At 51.2% G+C, this 26,443-nt stretch overlaps 1 protein-coding gene and 1 long non-coding RNA gene across 2 annotated transcripts in view; both read right to left on the bottom strand.

Annotated features, from left to right (window-relative positions):
- On the bottom strand, positions 1-13,355 carry INKA2 (inka box actin regulator 2). Its single transcript, XM_061410826.1, has 2 exons — positions 13,119-13,355; positions 1-1,290 (listed from the first exon to the last, which is right to left on the bottom strand). The coding sequence occupies exons 1-2, from the start codon at positions 13,152-13,154 to the stop codon at positions 442-444; spliced, it is 885 nt and encodes a 294-aa protein (XP_061266810.1). The 5' UTR covers positions 13,155-13,355; the 3' UTR covers positions 1-441.
- Positions 1-26,443, bottom strand: part of LOC133244120 (uncharacterized) — a 315,193-nt gene continuing 288,750 nt past the window's right edge. Inside the window, exon 2 of the long non-coding RNA XR_009735310.1 lies at positions 1-277. This is a non-coding gene — a long non-coding RNA (uncharacterized LOC133244120). The remainder of the gene's footprint in view (positions 278-26,443) is intronic.

Here is a 26,443-nt window from a genome sequence, read left to right as displayed (position 1 = left end):
CACGAGAAACAAGGTCTTTATTGGCGGCATCTCTGGGGAACCTGAGGCCCCACCCAGTACCAGATCCATGCAGAATGTTCAAGTGAGGTCTTTGGGGGCAGTGAAGGAATGTCAGACGGATTTCCTGGTCTCCTCCCTCAGGCCCTCCCCTGCTGTTACCTCCAGCCTGGTTGCAACACACACACACACACACACACACACTCTCTCTCTCTCTCTCTCTCTCTCTCTCTCTCTCTCTCTCTGTCTAGGAGCTCTGCCCTCCCCTGCCAGCCAGCGCCTGCTATGGCCTCTCCCAACTACAGGCCTGTCAACCCAGCTCCAGACCCTTTTGCTTCTTCTTCGTCCTTTCTTGCGGGAAGGGACCCCGCCTGGCTTCTTTCCCAGGGGCCCAGCACTGGGACCTGGCCCTTTTGGGTTCAGTCATATTTCTGTCTCTAGGATTCAGACCCAAACAGCTGTGTTAATATCAAAGCCAGAGGGCGAGGATTCCAGGGCCTTGGGGCAGCCGGTGGAAGTATTCTCTCCTCTTCTGGGCTCCGAGGCACCTGGGAAGGGGCAATGTCCAGAGCCCTTGGAGTGGCTCCGCTTCTTGACCTTCTGGGAGCGTCCAGCTCGGGGCTCAGAGGCCGTGGGTGTCACCCAGCCTGGTTTCTCCTTCAGCAGCCGGTCGCGGTCAGGCCTCACGCTACGTAAGAACTTCCTGAAGATGTTTGCTGTCAGGGCGAACCTGCGGCCCAGCTCCCGAGGCTGGCCCCTCCCTCCTTTGGGCTCTCCCGCCTCCCCTGTCTCACCCTTCTCGCCACCCTTCTCCAGTTCTGGCAAGTCCAGCCAGTTGCCCACCAAGTCCGCAAAAACGTTGTCGCCTAACACCAGAGGCTGTCGATTCCGGCCCCGGGACATCAACGTGGAGGTCCAGTCATCAGGTTCTGCCAGCTCTGGCCCCTGCTGGGCAGAGGGCTGGGGCTCTGGCAGCGGTGTCCTGGGCGGGGTGGCCAGCTCCCTCCCACACACACTCCTATGCGATGGAAACTTGCCGCTGCTGGTGCTGCCAAGAGAAGCTTGGTTGGAGGGGGAGCAGGCCCCAGGTCTGACAGGACCTCTGCTGCCCTCCCACTGAGGGGGCTCGAGCTGTGTCCGGGGGCTTTCGGGAGAACCTGGGGCAGGACCCCCTCCAGAGATCTCCAGCTGCTCCAGGGCCGTCTGTACCTGCAGGAGCTTCAGTTCTTGCAGCGCCCCCATCATACAGTTCATCTGATCCTGCAAGCCATCACCCACTTCCTTCATGGACATCTGCAGGGGAGAGAGCACAGGGCCCATGAGCCAGGGCAAGGGTTGCTCCCCAAACATACACCTCCAGGGTCACTCCAGCCTGCCGCTGACCCCGCCTCTGTATGGCCTACATAGTGCAGATCAGGACTGGGAGAGGAGGAGTTTTAACACAGATAAGGCTGGATTAAGGAAATAATATTGATGGCAGCTGACTTGCTAAGACAGGCACTGTCCTAAGCTACATATAGGTATACACATATGCATATGTATAAATTAATCAAAATTTAATCTCTCCAACTACTCCATGAAAAGTCAAAGTATTCGTCGCTCAGTCATGTCTGATTCTTTGCGACCCCACGGACTGTAGTCTGCCAGGATCCTCTGTCCACGTGATTCTCCGGGCAAGAATACTGGAGTGGGTTGCCATTTCCTCCTCCGGGGAATCTTCCCAACCCAGGGATTGAATCCAGGTCTCCTGCACTGCAGGCAGATTCTTTATTGTCTGAGCCACCGGGAAGCCCACTCTATGTGAAAGTGAAATCGTTCAGTCGTGTCCGACTCTTTGCGACCCCATGGACTGTAGCCCACCAGGCTCCTCTGTCCATGGGATTTTTCCAAGCAAGAGTACTGGAGTGGGTTGTCATTTCCTTCTCCAGGGGATCTTCCCAACCCAGGGATCGAACTTGGGTCTCCCGTATTGCAGGCAGACGCTTTACCGTCTGAGCCAGTAGTAACTAATACTGTTCTATTTTACAGATGAGGAAACTGAGGCACATAAGTAACTTGCTCAAGATGACATAGATAGTAAGAGGTGGGGCCGAGATCAGTTTGAGGGTACAAAGACTTCTGTGTCCATCTGTGTCCTCTGTGTCTCTGCCTGCTTCTCTTTAGCCTCCACAAGATGAGAATGACGATGACAATAACAGTTTGTGAGCAGTTACTGTGAACAGGACTTGAGCTAAGTATTTTGTGCACACCATCTCGTTTCATCTTTATATAAGCCCTAGGAAGTTGGTATTATAATTCTCATGTTAACAGATCCATTAACCACAATGCAGTGTGAAGTAACTTGCCCAAGGTCACCCAGCTCATGTTGCTGGGATTCAAACCCAGGACATCTTACTCCCAATGCTAGAGTCCTAACCACCAAGCACCACCTCAGGAGGGCTAGGCAGTGGAAGAGGGTTGAGAGGAATGTTAGGGGAAGAGGATGAGCTCAGAGAGTAGGCCTGGGGTTTCATTTTACTGCTGTTCACATTTGGCTGGTCAGGAGAGAGATAAGGAGCCAGGAAGCTTCTGTTTGCTGAGACCCCTGCCCAGCTCTGGGGCTTCCCAAGGGGCACAGTGGTAAAGAAACTACCTGCTAATGCAGGAGACAAGGGTTCAATCCCTGGATCGGGAAGATCCCCTGGAGAAGGAATGGCAACCCACTCCAGAATTCTTGCCTGGAAGATTCCATGGACAGAGGAGCCTGGTGGGCTGCAGGACATGGAGTCACAAAGGGCTAGACACAACTGAGCAACTGAGCACGCACGCATGCTGCTCAGCTCTGCCCGGCCCTTCTCACCCTTCCAAACACCTGTTCTCTCTCAGCTGCTCTGACTTAGCTCCAGCGCTCTTCCTGTCTTCTTGGCCCAACTGGCTACACTGCCCTCGCCAAGAGTGGGGACAGGGTCCTCAGCCCCGTTGTGGGTGTCTAAGGCCAGAGCCCCAGGTGCCAGCTGGAAGGGGCTGAGAGACTGACTTGGGTGAGGGCCCAGTTTGGAGGCTGGGCAGGGGATGTTGCGTCTGATAACATTCACAAGGTTCCCGTCCCCGGGGCCCAAGCTGCCTTGGTCCTGCCAGCTCCCTCTCCAGATCTGCTCAAGTTACAACAGCAAACCTCATGTGAGGGGACCATCTGTTTCTTAAGCCCCCTGGAGACCCACAGGGATCATTTTACCTCCTGGCCTTGTCCTAAGGCAAAAGGCCCAGCCCATGGGGTGCAGGGCTGGAGGGGCTCAGAGCAGGGGTGCAGAGGCTCTGCAGCACTGATCCTCTTGGGCTTTGGGGTCAGACCCGCTCCTGCCAACTTTGGCTTTGGTAGGGGTTTGGGGCCCTGGCCAGGCTTCCCTGGTGGCCAGGCTCTCCAGAGCCAGCAGTGCTAACGGACAGTGGAAGACTGACTGACCGTCCCTGAAGCCAAGGAGGCCTTGGCTGAGTAAAGAACTTCCCACACTCAGCACCTTGCCCAAGAAAGAGCAAGAAGTGGTGGTCAGACCTGACAGCCTGGGGTCTGCCAGGCTGCTGGGCAAGCATGCTCCATCTGAGTGGTGGCAGCAGTAGCTATAGACACAGCCTGTGGTGTGCCCGCATGTGCAGGCAGCCCCTTGCTCTGTCTCCTGCAGCTGCCACCTTCCTGACTCCTTCCTTTGGGGGCAGCTTGGCTACAACTGGAAGACCCAGAGCAGAGTCAGGAGACTCTAAGCCCTGAACCAAACTCCTCAGGGTCCCTTCCTGGCAAACTTCTGCTCTGACTCTTCTATTTTTGTCCCCTCCCTTGTACACTCACCCCAACCTGGAGCCTTGGGGTCAAGTTTGGCTTTTCCACCCCGGCTTCTGTCCCCGGATGCCGCACATCTGTCCTTCTACTCTCTGCAGTGCAGCAGGAGCCTCCTCGCCGGCCTTCTGGCCACCAAACCACAGACATCCAACCCTCAGAAGCATAATCTGCTCCCATATACACCCCAAGCTCTCGTCAGAACCTCTTCCATGATACTTAAAATGCTCACCCCTCTCAGAACTGCCCCAGCTCTTCTGTGCATGTAAGTGGTGTGTCGTTCATGAAACATTCATTGAGCATCTACTTCTTGGGGGCAGAGACTGAGGTCTGCACATCAGTGTGTTACCCCAGAACCCAGCCAGCACCGCTGCACTTGCTACATATCCATAAAATGGACACAGAGTACCCCGAAGTCACCCCTCCTGGACTGCTTGCTGTCCTCTGACGATCAGTCACTACCCAGGGAGAAAGAGTCAGGGACGCTTCTCAAGGTTTCATTTCACCAAGAGGCACGGAGTCGGAGCTCGCAGGTTTCCTTCCAGAAGGCTGAACACAATCCAGATCAGAGGCGGTGGGAGGAATGAAATGACCCCATTCAATTTCTTCCAGTATGGAAAAATCCTTAAGAAATAACTCTGACATTTTGTACCTTTTTTTCCAGTGACAATGAATGTGTGGGTAATGTATGAACTCAGGGCTGCCCATTAAAAAGAGGCCCCATTTAAGTAAATAAGAGCTGACGTTACAGCCCTATGGAAAATGATAGTGTTCTGGTTAAGATCTTGGGTACTGGAGACAGACAGAACAGGGTTCAAATCCCAGCTCTGCCATGTAATCTGGGAAGGCTCTTTAAAGTCTGTCTTTTAATTTCTGAGCTCCTTCCTGGCCCAGCTTTGAACAGATGACATGATGTAATGTGTGTTTGTATGTGGCTGTTTTCTTAGTTTAAGACTTCCCAAGAACTTCCGCCCATTTCTTCCTCAGTGAACCTTAACACAGAGTAGGGACAAAATTCTGTCCATCTAACTGGCCCAAACAGGGAGAAACGTCTTGTCCGGTCCCTTCTCCCACCCTGGCCCCACACAGAGGAAGGAGAGGGGAAGGAAAAGGAAGCCTCAGCACCCCCCTGCCCACTGTCCAGCCGGATTCAGTCAGCTGGGCATGGAACGCTGACACTGGAGGGCAAGAGGCAGCTGTCAGGGGGCTGAGAATGGAAGAAAGAAGGCCGAGTCTGGGAAACAGGGAGGCCAGGGGGTGTTGGGGAGGTCAGAGCATCCGCTGGGGCCTGACTGGGAGGTGAGCTGCCGTTCCCTGCAGCCCCAGGGGAGTGATGTCACCCAAGCAGAAAGAGCCAGAGGGCAGGCTGCTGTCTTCCCCAGAGCGTGGGACATGATCAGATCCCAGGGTGTCTCTTGCCGAAGAGCGACAAGAGAGAGCGGTGCTGGGTGGCTGTAAAGGAAAGGGGCCGAGTCTGAGAGAATCCTGAGCTAGAAATGAACAGTCAGTCCCCATCTCCAGGCTGCAGGTGCTGAGCTCCTCTCTGGCCTTCCGTTGCCAAATCGCACCCGACTTCCCCAGGGCTCAGCCAAAGAAGTCACATGCATGTGTGGACCCAGTCGTGCCCAACTCTTTGTGACCCCTTGGACTGTAGCCCGCCAGGCTCCTCTGTCCATGGGATTCTCCAGGCAAGAGTACTGGAGTGAGGTGCCATTTCCTCCTCCAGGGGATCTTTCTGACCCAGGGATCAAACCTGGGTCTCTTGCATTTCCTGCATTGGCAGGCGGATTCTTTACCACTATGACACCCTGGGAACCCCTGGAAAAGTTGCAAGAGGGTCTAATTAGTTCTGATTGGTGGGAATGGCTTGAGTGGGAATGGCTCTAACAATCACTATTCTCTTTCTCCACCCCAGCTCACACACACTCGTACATGCCTATACACACATGTATGCACACGTGTACAGAGGTAGCCTGCTCCCCCACCCGGCACAATACCCATGACAAGTGTATCCTGTGTGAATCCTTTCTGAGAAAGGTCTCACCGCCTCCTCGCGTCCATACCACCCCACAGTCCATCTCCCGTCCCCAGCACTTCCTCTAAAAATTTCTTTCTTGTCAAACTTTAGTCTCTCCCGCTGCAGTCTAAACTGGCCCTGGCTTCCTCCCTGTGTCAGAGGTGGATGCCTGCAGGGAACCCCGGTGTGTGCAAGGAGCCCCATGCTGTCCTGTGGGGACCTGGGTGCTCCAGCTGACTGACTCGGCCACTCAACATGACGTGGACTCACCAACCTTCTGTGCTCTGGTCTGAGTGTAAAATGATAACCCCTCACGTGCGTGCAGCACTTGCTCTGTCTTCTACGTGACCGTGACCACAATTACTAGGAGGCTGTCGAGGCAGGTGGTGTTACCCCCACCTAACGGATTAGGAAACTTGGGATCTGGGAGGTTTGTTTTCTCCCTCAGTGTTTGCCCGAACACAATCCCCTAGACTTTACGTCATGATTTCATCATATCTATAAATGACCTAGGCTCCTATTTAATACTTTAATCTGTTCATGTGAATAAATGTTTTTATATGGAAATTTATATGAAACGTATATCACTTTCCATAAATAGATGGTAACACTTTCTCTATTTAAAACTAAGTTTTTCATCCGAGTATCTCCTGATTATCTTGACCACCTCCAGTGGAAACACTGATCCATAGATTGAGGTTCCAAGGTGGATTAGGGGGAGGACTGGGATGCCACGCCTGGCCTGAGCTTTCCATGTCATCATAATCCCTGAGTTTGCAGCCTCGTGGGATTGTTGTGAGAAGAAACCAGGACTGTCAGTGTGATATGTGAGGGCAATTTTATCATCATACAGGGAGGAAGAGCATGAAGTCTTGGAGGGACTCCAAGACCCAATTCAGTTCATTTTCACGGAAGGCATCTCTTTACTGACTCATCTGAAAGGGGAAAAGAGGAACTGCCTGCCTGGGGCTGAAGGGGAAGATGCTGCTGAGAGGCCAGACCCCACCATCCCGGCCCTCCAGCCCCGAGCGCTTAATGCGGTAGTGTGGTGTCAGCTGTCCATGGACAGCTCCCCCCACTCCTTGGCACTTGCTGGGCCTTTTGTGGTGTGGGAGGAGTGAGGATGGGAAAATGTGACACCAGCATCCTCGGCAACCTTCCCAAGCCCTCTCCTAGGCCCCTGACTGATCCCACAGCTGTGCCCGGCATCTATCCATCTCACGCCCTCTCCCAGCTCAGCCAGAATCCTTTGACACAGGCTCCAGCTCTGCCCATAGACCTGGCAGTGTGCCCTGCTTCGCTCCCCCCACCCCCATTACTCACAAGATCCCCACACAGTTCCTTTCAACCCCTCTGGAAGCTAGAAGAGGGTTCAGGGCCGGAAACGGGAAAAGCCCCACTTTTGCCAAGTGGCCCATTCTGCAGCTCAGTGAATAGGGACCTTCACAACCCCCTGCTCTTGGCTGGAACTCTCAACAGGAAGGTAAAGCAGAAACTGTGCCAAGAGCTGGAGGAGGGACGGGTGTGAAATGCATGAGCCCACTTTCCAAATGAACAATCTACTGGGGGGCCATGTGCCTGGGCAAGAGGCAGACAGACTGAGAGACGAGCCAGTCTCGCCCCTGTAGGGAGCTCAGCTCCCAGCCTCACTTTTCCCCTGTCCAGCTTTAGCCCCTCTCCACTGCAGCCAATCAACCCAATTCCTTGGGCATCCAAGGAAACCCAAAAAGCTATCTTCCTTTTCTCCTTTCTGGTTTGGGTCTTCATACTCTACTGCGTGGTCTTGTAGTAACCTTCTAACTTATCTTCCTGCCTCAATTTCCTCCCTCTCCTGCCATTTCCACCCCCTACCACCTCCTAGATCCCAAGGTACATCTCTACTCTAATCATGCTGCTCTGTAACACATATGGAAAAGATCAGACCCTTTAGCACAGCATCCAACCCCCCGACCCCTACCACCACTACCACAGTCTGCTCTCAACAGCTCTTTCAGCCCTGTTGCCTTTATTTCTCTACATATACCCTATTTTCTAGCCAAACTCATGTGAGTCTTCAAACCTCCCCTTTAGACAGTCTTCAAACACCCCTATGCTTTCCATCTCTGCATCTTTTGGTCACATCACTTCCTCCTCTGCCTGAAATGCTGTTTTTTCTCCTGTTCCTGTCCCTATTTATCCCTCAAGGTCTGATTCAAATGTCACCTCTTCCATGAAACCTTCCCTGATCCACTAGCTGGAGGGACTCTCTCTCTCTCAGAGCACTGAATGCATGCCTCTCATCAAGCACGTATCCTCTATTTCTGTGCAAGAGATCTGCATGCATATGCTAGCTCTGAGTGTGAGATCTGCAGCCAGACTGGCTGGGTTTGAGTCCTAGCTCTGCCACCTATCAGCCCTATACTGTGGCCAAGTCACTTCACCTCTCCATGTCTCATTTATCGAATGGGAATAACAGAACTCCAACTTCTCAGGGTTGCTCTGGCAACTGACATAATACATGAGCTATCTGGCATATTATATCAAAAATTGTGAATCGATATTAACAGTTAATAATTATATTAACAGTAACCTCATATATGCAGATGACACCACCCTTATGGCAGAAAGTGAAAGTGGAGAGTGAAAAAGTTGGCTTAAAGCTCAACATTCAGAAAACGAAGATCATGGCATCTGGTCCCATCACTTCATGGGAAATAGATGGGGAAACCGTGGAAACAGTGTCAGACTTTATTTTTGGGGGCTCCAAAATCACTGCAGATGGTGACTGCAGCCATGAAATTAAAAGACGCTCACTCCTTGGAAGAAAAGTTATGACCAACCTAGATAGCATATTGAAAAGCAGAAACATTACTTTGCCAACAAAGGTCCGTCTAGTCAAGGCTATGGTTTTTCCAGTGGTCATGTATGGATATGAGAGTTGGACTGTGAAGAAAGCTGAGCGCTGAAGAATTGATGCTTTTGACCTGTGGTGTTGGAGAAGACTCTTGAGAGTCCCTTGGACTGCAAGGAGATCCAACCAGTCCATTGTGAAGGAGATCAGCCCTGGGATTTCTTTGGAAGGACTGATGCTAAAACTGAAACTCCAGTACTATGGCCACCTCATGCGAAGATCTGACTCACTGGAAAAGACTCTGATGCTGGGAGGGATTGGGGGCAGGAGGAGAAGGGGACGACAGAGGATGAGATGGCTGGATGGCATCACTGACTCGATGGACATGAGTTTGAGTGAACTCCAGGAGTTGGTGATGGACAGAGAGGCCTGGCATGCTGGGATTCATGGGGTCACAAAGAGTCGGACACGACTGAGTGACTGAACTGAATATGTTATTATTATCACTCCTATTAAACTCTAAGTTCTCAGAAGGCAAGATCAGTGTCTGTTTATATTTGTAGCCACATTACTAGTGCCTGGCAAAGTACTTTAAACATAGTATGAACTCAGTAAGTGTGTTCTGAGAATGAAAGACACATGCACACCAGTCTGATTAGTTCATCACTGTGAGTTTACCAAGTGCCTACAACACATCAGGTACTGTGTTATATGCTAGGGACATACAGTTGGGGAGGCACTTGACATAATCTTCACAGTAGCTGTATGCAGTAGGTATACTGTTTTTATTTTTATCATTATTTTATCTTAATTCCTTGGGATCTTAATTCCTTGACCAGGGATTGAATGCATACCCACTGCAGTGGAAGCACAAAGTTTTAACCACTGGACCACAGAGAAGTCCCTAAAGTAGGTATTTTTTAAAATAAAAGAAATTTTACAGATGAGAAAGCCAAGGCACAGAGATGTCAAGTAATCTTCTAGGGTCACACAGAGCCAGGATTTGAGTTCAGTTGGACCTGGAGACCCCAAACCCTGTGCTCCACGCTCTTCCCACTGAGCACACCACCCCACATAATCTAGTCCAAAGTCGTCTCACCCTAGATCTAACCATCAAGGGTGATCACACTATGAGATCCTTTGCAGAAACTGTTTTCTACCTCAGGAAGTTTGCTCTTTTGCCTCAAGGGCTGAAGGCTGTTCCTAAATGTATCTGCTCTATCACCTTCTTATCTCCTCCTTATTCTGCCTTTACGCTCTGGTCCTCCTCCATGTACCAGAACCTCCTAAACTTGTGGCCGCTAGTGGCCAAACAACTGTCTTCTAGGAACAGGTTTTCCTAGAAGGACTTCTCTGGCCCGAGAGTCGTCTCCCTGCTGCTTCGCCATGCTTTGGCTAGGACTGACATTCCAGAAGCTGACTTTATCAACTTCCTCCTCCTCTTCCAGGAAGTCTTCCCAGCCTGACTATACTTGACTCGCCCATTATGCACTCTATTTGCTCTTCTACACTGATCTGAACTCATGAGCGACACCCTGTGAGCATCTTTTATCTGCTTCCTCTGTGTGCCTGTGTCTACCCCATTTGTTGGATGCCCTCAAGGGAGCAGCATATAAGGAACAGCTGGTTTCAAGGCCCATGTTCAGGCAGGGCCTCTCTTTGGCTGCTGGAGTGGGGAGAGATATATTCCCTACTGAATAGTTACAGCCTGACCCTCTCATCCTAATGAAGAAGTGTGTCAGCTGCTGCTACTCTCCTGCTACATTTCAGCCCTGAAACCAGATCCCCATCCTCTTCCGAACAGGGGGAAAGGGCTAGTCCTCTGGACATCAACCTAACTAAGCCAGGATCCCCCAGTCCTCAGCCTCCCTCCAGTGCTCACTTGTTACAATGCAAATTTTCTGCCTCAGAAAATTTGGAAATTCTGCTACTTCAGTTTTGCAGAAACAGACTCTTCTTGTCTAGATCTTCCGGGCCAAGGGCAGGGCCAGGATGCAAGAGAGGAGCTCAGAACAGCCTCGACAAAGATAATTTCACAATTTATTCTTCATGTTTCCTTTTCCAGCAGCTTTAACCCACAGCGTCTTCAGGACATATGTTTCTTAAAGGGGATTTAATGGCATAAATGAATGTAGAACTTGACTAGTATTACGTGAGTGCCATTCTTAGGCACACACTAAGTTAAGGCAAAGCTAAGCAACACACAGTCCCTCCTGGATGGGAGGGGAAGATTCTGTCTGAGATGAACACACACTTTAAGCTCATCACACATACTAACTATAAGCCTTTCCTGCGCCATCACAGACCTTCCTAACCCAGCCACGACCCAGCTGCATTGAATTCAAACCCCCAAATCCTTAGAGGAGCCAAAAGGCTGAGCCTGAGCTAACAGCTTCATTTTCTCCTTCACTCCCACTGGGAAAACAGAGGAACTGCAATTTGGCTTTGTTACCTAAGCCCTGGGCTGAGGCGTCAGGGAGTGAACAAGACTCTGATAGCTCTGCCTGTCACTCTACTTGGTCTCCTTTCTGGGCAAACTGGCACTGGGGAGGGGGCGGAACACCATGGGTGGAGGAGGGTGCAGAGCTCTCCCATCTGAGTGTCATTCTGGGCCCCAGGCCAGGCATTTGGCTTTCTCTCCAAGAGAGGCAAAGGCTGAAGCTGCTCAGACAAAGGGCCAAATGAAAGCTAATGGGGAGTTGGGTGACTTTAGCCTCTCCCCTTCCTCCTCCCGGAGACTGGGGCTCAAGTCCTTGGCAGGAGAGGGTGCAAATCAAGACCTGGAGCTCAGCTCTGTTCAGATTCCTGTTGCCTCTTTTATTCTCCTGGCATCCACAGGCTGTCTTCCTCCCCTCACCACCTCCCACCTAGGGTGCTGTAAAAAATGCAAATCAGTGGGATTTTAAAATTCAAGCCCATGCCAGGAACACCCACAAACCCTCTATTAAGGCAGATCCTGAGGTGGGTGGTGTGGTCCCAGATTCCAAGCAAAAAAGAGAGGATTCTGCTAGATTCTTTTCTTGACTTGAGTCTTGGACTTCAGACATCCTCTTGGTGATCTTGACCTTTCTCTCTGGTACTGGACAAATGAATGGGAAAAGTCAGAACTGTGTATGTGTGGGCTGGGACCAGCCATTCCAAACTGACATGGAAAGCATGAGAAAATGAACATGAGAAGGGACATGATGGAGACTCTTCTGTCCCTCATCTAAGAAGCAATCCTCTGGGTAAAGTTCCCATCCGAGTGTCAGCACAAAAAGGGCTTCAGGAGGAAGTCCCAGAGAAATGGAGTGGGACAGACAGAGTGCCTGGGCCACCTGACCATGAAGAATCAAAAGGGACCCCTCCTACCCAAGCTGGCCCCTGATACAACTGCCAAGCTCCCTCCTCAGTGTGGAGAGTGGGAGAGGCTGTCCTGGACTCTGGAGAGTACGAGCTGACACTTTCTGGATCCAGGTCTGTTGTCGTGAGCCTGGATGACCCTGGCTCTGAAGAGTAAGAAGAAAAGGGACGGGAGAAAAGAGACCGAAAAAAGGTCGACTCCAAGAGAAACGGACTAAAAGGGACAAAAAGAGACGGAGGCAAAGCCCCCGGAGAGCCTGCTTGACAGGGAGAGCGTGGGGGCCCAGGTGCGGGGACGTCTGTAATATCTATCTGAATTCTGGTGGTGGAAAGAACAAGAGAGGTGGCAGGTGTGAGGGGGTGGGATAGAAAGTCGGTGAGAAGCAACGTGCCGCCCCACAACGGAGTTTCAGCGGGGCGCCCCTCTCCCCACTTGCGCGATTTCCATCCCCGCTCTCCACTCCCCCAGACGGTGCCACTTCTCCCAGCCCCCGCAGCCAGTCCTCTGCACGCTCGCTCCGCACTCCCCAGGCCCAGACCTGACATCTGGCTGGGCCTCCGCTCTCCCGCTCGCGAGCTGCCAGGCGGCGCCCCTCCTCCCGCGCCGGGCCCTCCCCCGCGGGTCCAGCTGCCAGCCCCCTCCCCGCTGGCAGGCAAGCCCAGGCAGACAGCCGGCCGGGCCTGCCCCCGCAGCCGCGCCAGCCCTGCCAAGCCCGGCCGCCAGGGCTGGGGGGTGGGGGTGGGGGCGGCGGAGCCAGCTCCCCTCGAGCAAGCAGTCCCCGGCCGACCTCCTGCCCCGGACAGGGTTGGGGCCGCGCACCCTCCTCCCGGCTCCCCGCGGCCCCGTGCGGCTCCCGCAGCCGGGCATCCGCGTCCCGGGTGCGCCCTCTTTGCTCCCTCGGGATCTCAGGACGCACTTCAGTCGGTCCCTCTCACTGGTTCCTGACTACCTCCCTCTCACACAAGTTTGCTCGCGGCCCTTTTCCCTCAGGACAGGTCCTGTCCTCCGCCTGCTAGCTGCGTCCCCTCCTCTCCTCTCAGGACCTCCTCCGCCCCAGCCAGGTAAGTAGCAGTCGGGGCGGAGCAGCCTTCCCGCACCCCGGCGCCCGCTCCGCTCTTACCAGCTCCTGTTTGAGGCGGCGTAAATAGCAGTCCATTTCCCTGTTCTTCTACCTCATGCGCCCATTGGCCGGGCTAGGCTCCACGAGAGTGTCCCGGGGTGGGATCACTGGTCCCACTGAACCCCCGCTCCGAACACCCTGAGCTCCGCGCCTCTCGCAGCGCTGAGCGGAGGCTCTGCTCCCAGGTCTGGACTTCGAGCCACTTCCCCTCCGCTAGCTGCGCGCGGTCCGTGCTGGGGGCGGAGGGAAAAGTGGGACAGCCTATGAGAACTTAGGGGGACGCCTTCAGCCAATGAGGAGAGCGCACAGGGGGCGCGGGCTGGGCAACCGTGGGTGGACCCTGGGGCGGGTGTGTGCACTAGGCGGAGACCTCCGCTCCTGGGGGCCTAAGCTAGCACAGGCGACGCCTACCTGGCCCTGGCCTGCGCAGCGGAGGGGGATATCGTCACGCCAGACTGTACCAACGTCCCCCAACAAATTACGTGACCCTCCCCCCAACAGAGAGCGCCCCGTCTTAGGGATGGGCATTGGGTACCAGTCTCGAAAGAAGCTGAGTGTCTCAGTGTCAATCCAGTTTCCCAAACTCTGATCAGAAAAGCAAGACCCTCCACCCCAAATGCCACTCAGCAGCTCTTTTGAATTCTGAACTGTTCAAAAAAATGGACTTGGTAAGTGTGGGCCTACCTGACCTCCTAGTGAAGGGTCCTCCCCTTCCACTCCTCACTCGGGGGCGGAGGAGCGGCCGCTCGGTCCATTTACGTATTTAACACGAAGCAAAGTAGGCTCTACTTAGTACTCCGGATAGGGTTGGAGGTCTGCGTGCGGATACTGAATAAGACGCGCAAGCTCTCTAGCCTTAACAACAAACATGGGGCGGCGGGACGGAATGGAATAAGACAAACAGGTTTAAAAAAAAAAAAAAGGCACTGCGATTTCAGGTAATGATTCTTTATGAAAACATAAAATAGGGTCATGGGATAGGGGCTGCTTTCAATAGAATGGGCAGGGGTGGAGGAGCAAGCCTTGCTCTCTCCCAGTTATCCTACTTCTTGCTCTGGCCACTTGCGAAGCTCTCTGTTAAGTCGGAGAAGGGAGAGGAAACTCAAAGATGCCACGATTCTATTCAACAGACGCGGCCCATGCACCGGAGCTGTGAGAGCTCCAGCCACTCCCTGGGCGGTGGAGGTGCCACAGATGAATCGGAGAAGGGCCCGCAGGCAGACCCGGGCGCTACTCCCAGCGGAACCCTGGACTCCCAACACCAGGCTCCGTGCGTGTTGGGGCTGCGGTTTCTACCCTGTGCCCAGGCACCGTGCCACCCGGCCTGGCCCGGGTGTGTGTGTGTTACTGGGGGGGAGAGGGGCGTGTTGCAGGGCACGAGAATAATTAGCTCAATTAGAGACGTGTTGTTTCAAGGTAATTAACGCGGAAAGTGTGCCCCAGGCAGAATTTAGGAGTCTCCGAGTGAGACAACCGTGTGAAGACGCGAGAAACGGAGCAAAGAGAGAAGGCACAAGCTTCCGCCATTCCGATCCTTGCCAACAAGAGCGCCACTTCTGCTTACTATGGAGAGGTGAGAGAGAAAGAGGAGGGAGGTTAGCCAGGAACATCCTTAGAAGTGAAGACTGCGGAGTCCAGTGGGATGGCCTCCACTTAACCCCGGGTTCTTAGTTACAGTGGACCTTATCTAGGGTTCTCGGCCTAGCCCCGAGTGCCCCCTTTGGATGAAGTTGGGCAGCGGTAGCCGCTGGCTAGAGAAAAGGAAGAAGAGGCACAGGCGGGTCAAAACTCGGTCCGAAGCCTGTGTCTCGGTGGCATCGCCAAGCTCAGATGCCCGCGCTCCCTTCACAGAGGTCGCTACCCAGGATCCCGCGTGAATCTGAGAAGCCGACCGCCGCGGGATGGAGCTGAGAATCTGCTGCCGCGTTTCCAACGCCGGCTGGGAGAGTCCCGAAAATACATTTCCTTCCTCTCTCCCAGGTCGGCCACAGCCAGCGGCCAGAATGGCCCCGCTGGTCCGCTCAGCGTCGCAGCGCCGGCTCCGGCTTCCTTGCAGTTGTGAGTCGAGATACCCCAGGGGCCCCTTTGGAAAAAACCCGAGGAGAGTTCAGAGTGGGAGTCACCTTCAAGGACGGAGCTGAGTACTCCGGCCCAGCTGAACTGGTTCTGAAGTTGAATCCTCTGGGACTGCCGATTAATATTTAGTCCAAGGGGGAAACTTTATGCGGGGGAGAGTGGGAAAGGGGGAGAAACACCACAAATGGTTCTCCAACCCAGAGGGGTGTGCTTTGCTTTCCAGCACCCAACACAGCGGCAACTATGGGAAGCATGGAGTTTGTGCTAGTGGTTGAAATAGTCTTGAGAATCAAGTTTCAGGTCTGATTTTTCTCCATCCCTGTGACCTCATGGATTGGAATCCTCTTGGAAGTTAGTAGGAGGGTGGCTATGGTTAAAACTCCAAGAGATGCAGGCTGATCTTTTGGCAAGAATTCAGGACTGGGTAATTAGGCCCTCTAGACTATGGACATGAACTTGGGCAAACTTCTGGAGATGGTGAAGGACAGGGAGGCCTGGTGCTACAGTGGGGTTGCAAGGAATCGGAGGAGACTGGGCGAACTGAACAACAACAGCAAACTGTTGACAACACAGTATGATCTTGAACAAATGCTTTCCTTTGGCCTTAGTTTCCCTCCTGCTAAGTGCTAAGTCACTTCAGTCGTGTCCGACTCCGTGCGACCCCATAGATGGCAGCCCACCAGGCTCCGCTGTCCCTGGGATTCTCCAGGCAAGGACACTGGAGTGGGTTGCCATTTCCTTCTCCATAGTTTCCCTTATTTATAGTTTAAACATGTGAATTTAAAACTTTTACATTCATTACAAAACTCTATTTTGATCATCTGTGGTCACAGCAAGAGGAATCCATCTTAGAGATGAAGAATATATTGTTAGCAAAGCCAAAGATTGCACACCACCCACTTTTAAGGTCGAAGCTATGGCAAGACAAAAAAAAAAAAAAAATGATGACCATAATCTCACTGCAGTACTCAGAAGAGAAGTTGCAGGCAAGTCAGAAGTGCTAGTACTGTGGTTCCCACAGGACTCTGGAGGACAATCACTGTCAAGCTCTGGAGTGCTTTTATGATCCTGGTACATTGCAGCCTTCTTGCTCCCCTGTCCCTGAGAAGAACAGCATTACACCAGAGTGCAGGGCTATCTCTGTCTTACCTGATTTCTGAAATGATAGATCTGTCACCTGAGCAGAGCAGGAGACAGGAGTAGGAAAAAGCACTGCCCTCCACTTTTCTTTTTCTTTTTCCTCCTAAGTAGTAGAGAATAAAGCCTGTTGCCATGGTTGTGTAAACAGAGATAAATATTCCTGGGCTGAGGCTGGGGGGTGGGGGATAGGGGACATGATTCATTTTTGTTGAAGAGGAATCAAATGGTTCAGCCTCCTCCCTCCTGCCCCCCAAAACTCAGCCTGGGGGGAAGGTGAGATTACCTCATTTGAAAATAAAGAATAAATCAAAGGTGTTGAGATTGGATGTGAAGGCACTTTCTCAAAGCCATCCAGAGCTGGGGTGGAACCCTCAGAAGGTATCTCAGTTTTGCCCCCTGCTGGTGGGTATAAGTACTTTTCTTGAGGGAGCGAGTTGCAGCTCCTGGAGACAGTTCCTAAGGGTGTAAAAAACTCCTGTGTTTGCCCAGCCTTTCAGGGAAGGGGGTCTCCTCTGCCCCACTGCCAGAGCCTGAAGGTCCTGGCACTGATGACTGAACTCAAAGGGATAGGTAGAACCTGTTGTGTCCCAACAGAGCTCAGATCCTAAACTAAACAATGGAAACACTGCCATTCTTCTGGCTCCAGATCCTATGGTCCCCACCTGGACGTCTCCACCCACCAAGTCCTAGCCTGCTCTGGATGAGGCACTGCTGAGTGAGGCTGTGCCTATCTCATCTCCACTGGCAACAGAAGAGCTAGGGAGCTCATCCTAATGTGAGGAAGGGCCACACGCAGTCTACAAACCTCATTATGACGTCACCCTCCCAAGGGTGGGGTCTGTGTCCCCATTGCGTTCAAGCCTCCGCCCCTTGTGGCTTGCCAACACCAGTATCCCAATCCTCCTCCCCAGTCCCCCCATGCCTCCTGAGCATCAACAGGAAAGGCTGACCCTAGAGATAAATGTGCTGTTGGAATGTGTTCAGATATCACTGCGGAACTGTTTCTGTCCAGGCAGAGGACCTCTCCTGGCAGGCAGGCCCGGAGGTGCTGAGCAGAGACTGTGCGTCTGGTGTGAATGCTCGGATGGTGGGGGAGGAACTGGACAGAGGCCTAACTCTTCTTAAAATGAACCTCTCAGTTTTCATGACATCTTCCTCTGTCCACCTTAGACAGAAGCCTCTTCAATTCCAACACCAGGGGAGACAGCAGAGAGACGAAGTGGCCTGTATGTTGGGAGCTCTCTAGGTTCCAAAAGAAAGATTCACTTTGAGATTTAAGTAAAAACTCTTTTGACTGGGTGGCAGAATCAAAGACTCTAGTCATAAGGAGCTCCTTAGCATTTAGTGTCTTCAAACATAGAGTATCATTCTCCCTGCCTACAGACAGAGCAACTGAGGCCCAAAGAGATTCATCTTTATGGTGATATAATAAAGTCTCCCTATTCCCAAGGTAACCTTTTCCTACTGCCCTCCTCTGCAGAAAGCAGGAGACAAGGGGATTACTGGGATGATGAGCCACTGAAGGAGTGAGTCCTGGTACTTCCCCATCTGCAGAAAAGCCATCACTCTTACACAGAGTGCTAACTTAGATGCCACTCCCACAGTCATCACTTCTTTACAAATTCCCTGGGCTCTGAGACCAGGTTCTCAGTTTTACAGGCACTGAAATTTTGAGGGAGGAACACAGGAAGGTGTTGGAGGAAGCAGTAGTGGGATAGTAGTTTGAGAAAACTCCCACGAATGAATGGATTATGTCACCTGAACAATTCAGAAGGAATTGTAAGTGCAAAATTAGACTAGTCTGAATACTGAGCAGTTAGTCAATGGACTGCTCCCTACCTCTATTTGGAATTATTTTCAGTTATGGGCCTGTGCTTATGGCGCCTAAGTGATGGTCTCATTTCTGTGGGGAAGTAAACATTTCCATTTTGCAAACACTGGCTGGAAAAGCAAATATTTTCCAACTGCAAAGAACACCTGAAGAACGTCAGGGCAGAGCCAAGGGAAGTACTTATGGAATTTGTGCAAACTAACGCTGGTTGATGCAAACTGGGAAGGAAAGTGACCAGCTCCCCGCACTCTCTGGGGGATATTCTGACATGTCTGACTCCCTGGAGGCCCAGCGCTGACTTCCCTATAATTTCATATGGCCTGCAACTCTGGGTGAAAGTTTTATTACACACGACTTGGCCCTCTCCACCAGTTTCTGGAAGTTGTAAGCAAGGACCAGGCATTGGCCCCTTTCCAGGGGGAGATTTGTCAGCAAGAGAGAAAGAAGTCTACTGGCTTCTCCCCCTGAGGCCATGGGGTGAGGAGAAGAAGAGGTCACGTTTCAGGTTTGGCTTACTGAGCATTTGTTTCCACCAGGCTGGCTCCTAAGCCTCTCCTTGGTCTTTTGCAGGTGCTGGAGAACTGTCTTCACCCTGACCAGACATCATCCTGGGCGTCCGGTTGAAATTTCAGCCTTGAGATCCTGAGGGGAACCAGTGCCAAAGGTGACAGCTGCTTCTGTGAGGGGTTCTGCTTGGCCAGAGAGGCTGGGCCATCTCCTAGGGGGTTCATGGGGATGCGGGTGGGGTGGGCAGGGACTCAGTCTGTACCAAGAAACAGCCTCTAGTCCCCTGAGTGGAAAGGCAATGAGGCCAAGAAACACTGCCATCACTTAAATGAAGATGCTAATGGGAGAATAGGAGCTGAACATGCAAAGGAGTTTGGGTTTTTTTTTATTGCCCTCCCTCCTCCCTGCATTTGGACAGGTTTTCTTTGCTGTGATTATTCCTCATGAATCATCATCCATAGAAAGTGACTGAGGCAATGGAGAGTGAATAATGAATCCCCTAAATGGTCTTTTGTGTCTCTGCCTGGAGGGTTTTGGAAATAACTTGCATGTTAATCTCTCTGACTTAGAATCATAGAATTGGGGAGCTGAAAAGGATCTTATAGATAATCAGAGAATTGTGACCTTGTGGAAAGACCCAAAATCAAGCTCAATGGGTCCGAATCTCCAGTCTATCACTAAAAATAGAGCTAGCTACCATTTGTTGAAGGCCTTCCTTGTGTCAGGCACTCATCTGTTCTTCCCAAGCCCTAGGAAGCAGGACTTCTATTGCTCCATTCTGCAGATGAGGAAGGGAATGGGGAGCCAGAACTCCCCTCAGGTCACGCAGAGGCTCTGGCTTCAGTTCAGAACCCATGCTCTCTCATCACTCCACTGCCTCACTGTGTGGCCTTGGACAAGTAATTTAACCTCTTTGGGTCTCAGTTTTCTCCTCTGTGACCTCTAAAGTTTGAGAGTCTGCATTTCCCACACAAGCATATGATTTTACACACCAGGAGAGTGCAGCACAGAAATGTTGAGTGATTTGCCCTAGGTCACCCAGCTTGCTGATAGCAAAATTCAGCATAGGAACCCAGGTCCTGTGATCTTCCCTCTTCTTCCCCGACTCTCCCCTCCCCACCCCACCCAAGACCTCTTTTCCTTCCATCACACTTTGGCAGGTATTTCTAGAGGAATCCAACTCCTTGCCTTGGATATCTATGATTTCCGATGGATAGGTTGGAGGTGTTAGATTTGGATGTGGCCAGGAGAAGGTGATGGCACCCCACTCCAGTACTCTTGCCTGGAAAATCCCATGGAAGGAGGAGCCTGGTAGGGCGTAGTCCATGGGGTCTCGAAGAGTCAGGCACGACTGAGCGACTTCACTTTCACTTTTCACTTTCATGCATTGGGGAAGGAAATGGCAACCCACTCCAGTGTTCTTGCCTGGAGAATCCCAGGGACGGGGGAGCCTGGTGGGCTGCCGTCTATGGGGTCGCACAGAGTCGGACACGACTGAAGCGACTTAGCAGCAGCAGCAGCAGTCATAATACCAATGATGAACTCAGGAGGCTGGTGATAATTTGTTGGAGTACCTTTGACCTATCTGCCCACCTGCTCTTCGCTATCTTTTTCAGGTCAAGAGTGGTGATGAAAATCATGTGATAACCATGAGGGAAGAGCACAGTGAGGCCTTATCTGGTGTGGCCCATGCACACTCTCCCCTAGTGGGTACTATTGCCAGTTGTCTATCCTCATCAAATAAATGATGTGCCCTCTCTCCTCCAGTTTCCTTTATGGTGGCAGTGGTTGAAAGTCTGCTCCTCTCTCCCCTTCCCTCTGTCCTTTGTTCTCCCTGTCCCAGGTTCTAATCATTAACTGGTGTGTGATGAGCCTGCTTTGGAGGAGGTAGGGATCCAGGGCATCTATGGTAATCACTATGCACCATCTTTGCCAGCATCCCCATCCCAGTGTCTTCCCCACCGAAAATAGATTGGAGAGGGGCGCAGGTGTCAATAAACAAATCATTAGGGTGCATCGGACGTGAGAACAGGGACATCCTGGCTGAGGCATTACTTGGTTCGCAATGGCACTGGGTGGCTCACACACTCTGAAATGAGCTGTCACCCACTGGTGAGTGGAAAATTAGCTTTGGCAGGTGAGGAACTGGGTGACAGTGAGGAAGCCAGCAGGGTATCAGTGTTATCCGTCTCCTATTGCTGTGTACTACTGTTGCTAACATTATATTTATTTCCCACTCTCCACCCCCCAACTTGTAATTAAGGTGGAATGGAAATGACTCAGAAGGGCTTGGGCTGGTGGGAGAGTGATATGAGCACCTTAGGATGGCCTGGTGACCTTTGAAGCCAGCTGTGTGCTTTGCAGGTGGGCTGCACCAAGCCAGGTGGGGACTGGCATTTTCCTGATGGCCCTTGAAGCAAGCTGTGTGGTTTATGTTTCTCTGATGGGTGGAAAAAGAGCTGGTGGTCCAGGGATTGAGTCCTGGGAAATTCTGCCATATGGCGTACGTTGGGGCCGAGCGGGCCGAGACGGGCAGGCGGGAGACCTGGGGTCCTTGGACTGGCTCTGCTGCTTGTCTCTGCCTACTAGTTGGCTCTGTAATCCCCCTCAACCTCAGTTTCTCTGGCTACAAAGTGAGGAAAATTATCTCACTCTGTCTGCTTGCTGTGCAGATAAAGTGGGTAGAGGCCCTTTGAAATGTCAAGAACACTGTTCCAAATGTGAGGCCTGACTGCCAAGGGAATTCTCAGAGCCTCCTGGGAGGCAGCAGTCTGCCGGTGCGTCACTTTCGCAGCTTGTGCTCAGACAGGTACTTCAGCCTCTCACATCCGTAAATCTCATCTCCTATCTATAGTCAGCAAATAAGGGAAAGGACAGGCCTTGCTCTGCCACCATCTGATGTTCTTCCCAGCCCTGGCCTCCCCTGCCCCCACCCGAGGCGATGATTCCCCTGCCCTCCCTCATCTGCTCCCGACCTGTCAGTTTAATTTAACGATGTTGTAGGAGAGGTTTGATTTAATCAAACCAGTTGCTGTATCCATTCTGCTCAGAGGTCCCTCGGTGTCACCACTGAGGCTCAGATTAGACGGTGACAATTACTCCTTCTTCCCTGGTTATGGCCTCCCCCTTCCTTTCTCTCCCTGGGGAGAACAAGGAGGCAGATCAGTCTCCTGGGACCTAAGAATAGATGCGGAAAGATCAAAGGAGGGAAGCGGACTGGCCTCAGAGAGCCCCTCTCGTGCCTTACATGGCCTTGTTTAAGGCTGAGCAACAGCCCGAGGGATGGGGGGAGCAGAGAATGTGAGCAGAGCTGCTTGGAAAGGCTCAGGGCTGTCTGAGGACGCAGCTGAGACATCCTCGCTGCCATCAAGGGTGGCCTCAGAGATAAAACCAAGCTCCCTTATTGTCAGGGAACTGGATGGAGGGCGGGCGAAGAGGTAAGGTACTCTCTGCACGCTCCAGACCACGAGAATTTCTTTCCAGTTTCTCAGCCGGGATTCTGGGGTCTCCAGAGCTGGGAAACAACAGTAAAAGAGGTGAGGCACCATCCATTGAGTTTTTGTGACTTTGCCCTTGGTGTGAAAGCAGCAGTGACAGAAGGAGGCTGTGTGGATGTGGGGTACCAGTGGTGTGTGGGGGTGTGTAGTGTACCTGAGTGTCTGTGGCTGGGGAGTCAGGCAGGGGGGCCCTGGTGCAAACAGTTCAGGTTTAGGGAGTTTGGAATTCTGGAACAAATCTCTCTTGCCACTTAACTCTTGCCTTTCCCTCCTTCTCCAGGAAGCAGGTGCTCGGCACCTCTTGCTCTCTTGAGCAGCTCATTGAAGAGAAACAAAGGTGCCTCGAAGGGGACCTCTCTTGGGGGTGATGAAAATCTTTTTTCCCTTCTGCTCATTTGTGTCACATTCTTCCATTGGGCCGGGCGACTGACAGGTGCACCCTTCCCCAGGCCCCTTTCAGAGTCCCCTCCCTGCTGTTTGTGTCTCACCCAGATATCCAGAGACACCGCCTTTACAGGAGCTAAATATGATTAGTAGAAACCCTTCCTGACAGCTCCAAAGAGAAGCCCTCAAATGCATATGCTATTGAGTGCATCTCATCGCTGCTGACAGTCACTTTATCAATTAAATTCCACCTTCCCAGTCTTCAGAGACGCCACCAACCTCCCTACCTAATAAATCACAGACCCCAGTTATCATTAAATGTCCCATCAGTCTCTAATAAACCCCTTGCCAACAGGGGCAGGTTATTTATTATGCTGCCTGGACAAAAATGAATTGGGCCCCGTTCTCAGAAGAGCAAACGTGATGCCTTTCTCCCTAAAGACTGAGGCTGTGGTATTAAATGGGGCAATTCATCAATGTGGGCCTTGAGCAGAGGGGAGTCTGGTCGAGAGAGAGAGAGAGAGAGAGAGAGAGAGAGAGGGGATGCCTGGGGTCCTTTACTGAAAGCCAGGGAGGCAGGCCCCCGTGGTGGGAGGTGGCTGTGAAGAGAGTGGGAACCCGGGCCTTTGCTGCTTCTCCCCTGCTCCTCATACCTGTCTGGAAACACTAAGGATTTGGTCACCCCACAGGCCAAGGGGCACATGTGAAAATAGTTATTCTCCACATCAAAAGTTTGCTACGTAGGATCCAACAAGGTCATGAAACAAAAATTCTGTCCAGAAGGCCAGATACTGTTACTTAATAAACTTGACATAACTTAAAGTTATGGATGGTACTAGTCCACTGAGTAGATGAACTGAAGAATACAGGAGGAAGGGTTCCCTTTGCCTGGAAGAGAGAACCAGAAAACACGTGCTCAGTCACTGTTTGTGGGCTAAGCAGCACATAGGTAAGCACTGACTCTCAAAAAGGGGCGTTTAACACCTAAAAGACCCTGTTAGGTGTGAGAAACAGTGTGTAGAGTGGGCCTTGTAGTTACTGCCTCATGTTAGATCCCAAACTGAGAGGATGCTCGATGGTCTGCAAGTGACAATCCAAACTCCTCAGCTTTGTCATCAAGCCCTAGCCTGTATTTCCAATTGCATTTCTCTCTGTTGTGACCTAACACTATCCCACTCTGGGCAAGCATAACATTAATTTGATATTCCTTGTGGTGGCAGGCAAGGCCCTCTACACTCTGGGACCAATACATCTCTGCAACCTTATTCCTGGTAATTGCTGCCATACCTGCCTCCGTTCACGCTGAAGCTCATACCTTCCCTAACTGCTGTGGTTTCTCATGCTTCCACGCCTTTGCACAAACTGTTCCTTCTGCCCAGAATATCTTTCTACGTTGTCTGCCTGGTGAGCTTTCTTTCCACCCCCACTGCCTGATTGAATTCTTATCTATCCTCCAGGATCAGCTCAGAAAATCAGCCCCCAGTGCTTCAAGGCACTAGGACTTTGTCTCCTGGTGCTGCTGTCATGGCAGAAGGACTCGACTCTAGGGAGTAGGAAAAGAGCGATCTGGGCATGGAGGTTTTCTTCTAGTTCTGTGCACGCTTTAAACCACTTTGATTTGAGGTGGGGAGAGAAGATCATAGAGTAAAAAGCTGCTGGTCTCTGAATACCAAAAGCTGTTTTTCTCCATTTCTCAGAAGTTCTCACTGTCTCCCACATGACAGCCACACTTTGAGCAGCTAAGGCTCTGAAAAATGTCAGTGCTGCATATAATTGTACAGCACCTTGTGCTACTTGTATATTTCCTCCTTGGTCAGTGCTGTCTGTTTGCACGTATCTTTCTGCTTGAGGGCAAGTGCTCTGTTTATTTTGTCCCATCTTTGTATCTCCAGCATTTGGCTGATTTACAAATCAGCCTTTAGATTTAGGCCTTTAGATTTCTGTTGCAAGAATGAATAGAGATGTTTGCAGATTGAATGCAAATAATAAGGTTGCCTACCCTTTGTTGCTCTGAGGATCAAATGAGAAAAAGTGGCTATAAAAATCTTAGTTCTTGAAATATACACATTACCGTGTGTAAAATAGTGGGAAGTTGCTGTGTAACAAGGGAGCTCAGCCCAGTGCTCTGTGATGGCCTAGAGGGGTGGAATGGGGTAGAGGGGTGGGAGGGAGGTTCAAGAGGGAGGGGATATATGTATGCTTATGGCTGATTCACACTGTTGTATGGCAGAAGCCAACACAACACTGTAAAGCAATTATCCTCCAATTAAAAATAAATCTAAGGACTTCCCTGGTGGTACAGTAGGGAGGAATCTGCCTACCAGTGCAGGTGACGCGGATTCAATCTCTGGTCCAGGAACATTCCGCAGGCTGTGGAGCAACTAAGCCCTTGTGCCACAACTATTGAGCCTGTGCTCTACAGTTGCTACTACCGATCCCCTGTGCTGCCAGTACTGTGCGCCCTAGAGCCTGTGCTCTGCAACGAGAGAAGCCACAGCAACGAGAAACCTGTGCACCGCAACTAGAGAAACCCCCTCGTGCAAAGAACCCATGGAACAAAAAATAATAAATAAATAAGTGCTATTAAAAAAAAAACTTAGTTCCTTCCTTTTTTTCCCACATAGTCCCATGGATCCTCACACCCAGGTGGGCCACCTTATACTCCTGTCTTTATTTACATTATTTACCTTTCCTCTGGGTGCAGAAACTTCCACTGTGAAATGATTGTCTGGGACTGTTTGTTTGAACCTCAAAATCCATTCAGGGTCGATATCTTACTCCCACTTCTTCAGTTCACAGGAATCTATCCCTCCACTAGCTTCCAGGTATATAACATAAGGAAAGACTTTCCAGGTAGACAAAACTGCATAAAAGGAGGCTGGGGTCCCATTGTGATTTTATCCTGGGAGAGGCCAGGAGGTAGACAACAGTCCAACTTTTTTCTGTGTATGTTACTCTCATACCTCCTGATTATTAAATGGTCTCTTACCTTTGTGTTTTATTTTTATGGCACTAAACATTATGAATAACAGCATTCTTCCAATTTTTTAACTACTGAAGAAAAAAATATTGATTTGTTGGCAATGGCACCCCACTCCAGAACTCTTGCCTGGAAAATCCCATGGGCAGAGGAGCCTGGTAGGCTGCAGTCCATGGGGTCACGAAGAGTCGGACACGACTGAGTGACTTCACTTTCACTTTTCACTTTCATGCATTGGAGAAGGAAATGGCAACCCACTCCAGTGTTTTTGCCTGGAGAATCCCAGGGACGGGGGAGCCTGGTGGGCTGCCGTCTATGGGGTCGCACAGAGTCGGACGCGACTGAAGTGACTTAGCAGCAGCAGCATAGCTATATAATTTATGCCTAGTAATATAACTGCAATATTTGTGTCCATAAGACTTTGTAAACAACAAATGTAATGACAATGCCTATAAAACTATAAATGTTCTTTTCTGGAAAAATAGTCTTTGTATTTCTTTTGGGATGAGAGCTAAGTTCTTCATTGGTGATTGGTGTGAGTTCTACACAGCTGCTGCTGAGCATGAAAATTCAGCTTAGATTTTTGAGCAGGAAAAGGTCTGTCATTCAATGTTTATTAGGTCCACCAAGGGCCTGGTGCTGGATTGGACAGCCTAGAGTAAGAAGATTTCCATCCTTGAGAAACTCATAGTTTATTTAGTGTGAAGGACAGATATGTAAATAAACAAACAGAACAAGGTAAGAACTAGACTGGAATCACTTATAGTGAGAAGTGGGACCCTGGGATGGGAAATAAAAAAGGTGGTCAAAAGGCATAGGATCAGAAGCTGGACCCAAACAACCTAATATATCTACTTAAGAAAGGTCACTCCAGGGCCTGTGGGGTAGGTGCCTGGGAGAGAGAAGAAAC

Source organism: Bos javanicus, chromosome 3, assembly GCF_032452875.1.
Source record: "Bos javanicus breed banteng chromosome 3, ARS-OSU_banteng_1.0, whole genome shotgun sequence".
NCBI classification, from domain to species: Eukaryota; Metazoa; Chordata; class Mammalia; order Artiodactyla; family Bovidae; genus Bos; species Bos javanicus.
This window is presented reverse-complemented; position numbering and strand designations above follow the sequence as displayed.

Excerpts from the sequence above, each read along its gene's own strand:
- INKA2 (XM_061410826.1), bottom strand. The coding sequence starts at position 13,154 with ATGGACTGCTATTTACGCCGCCTCAAACAGGAGCTG. Across the intron at positions 1,291-13,118 it reads GCCGCCTCAAACAGGAGCTG|ATGTCCATGAAGGAAGTGGG; the intron begins GTAAGAGCGGAG and ends TCTCCCCTGCAG.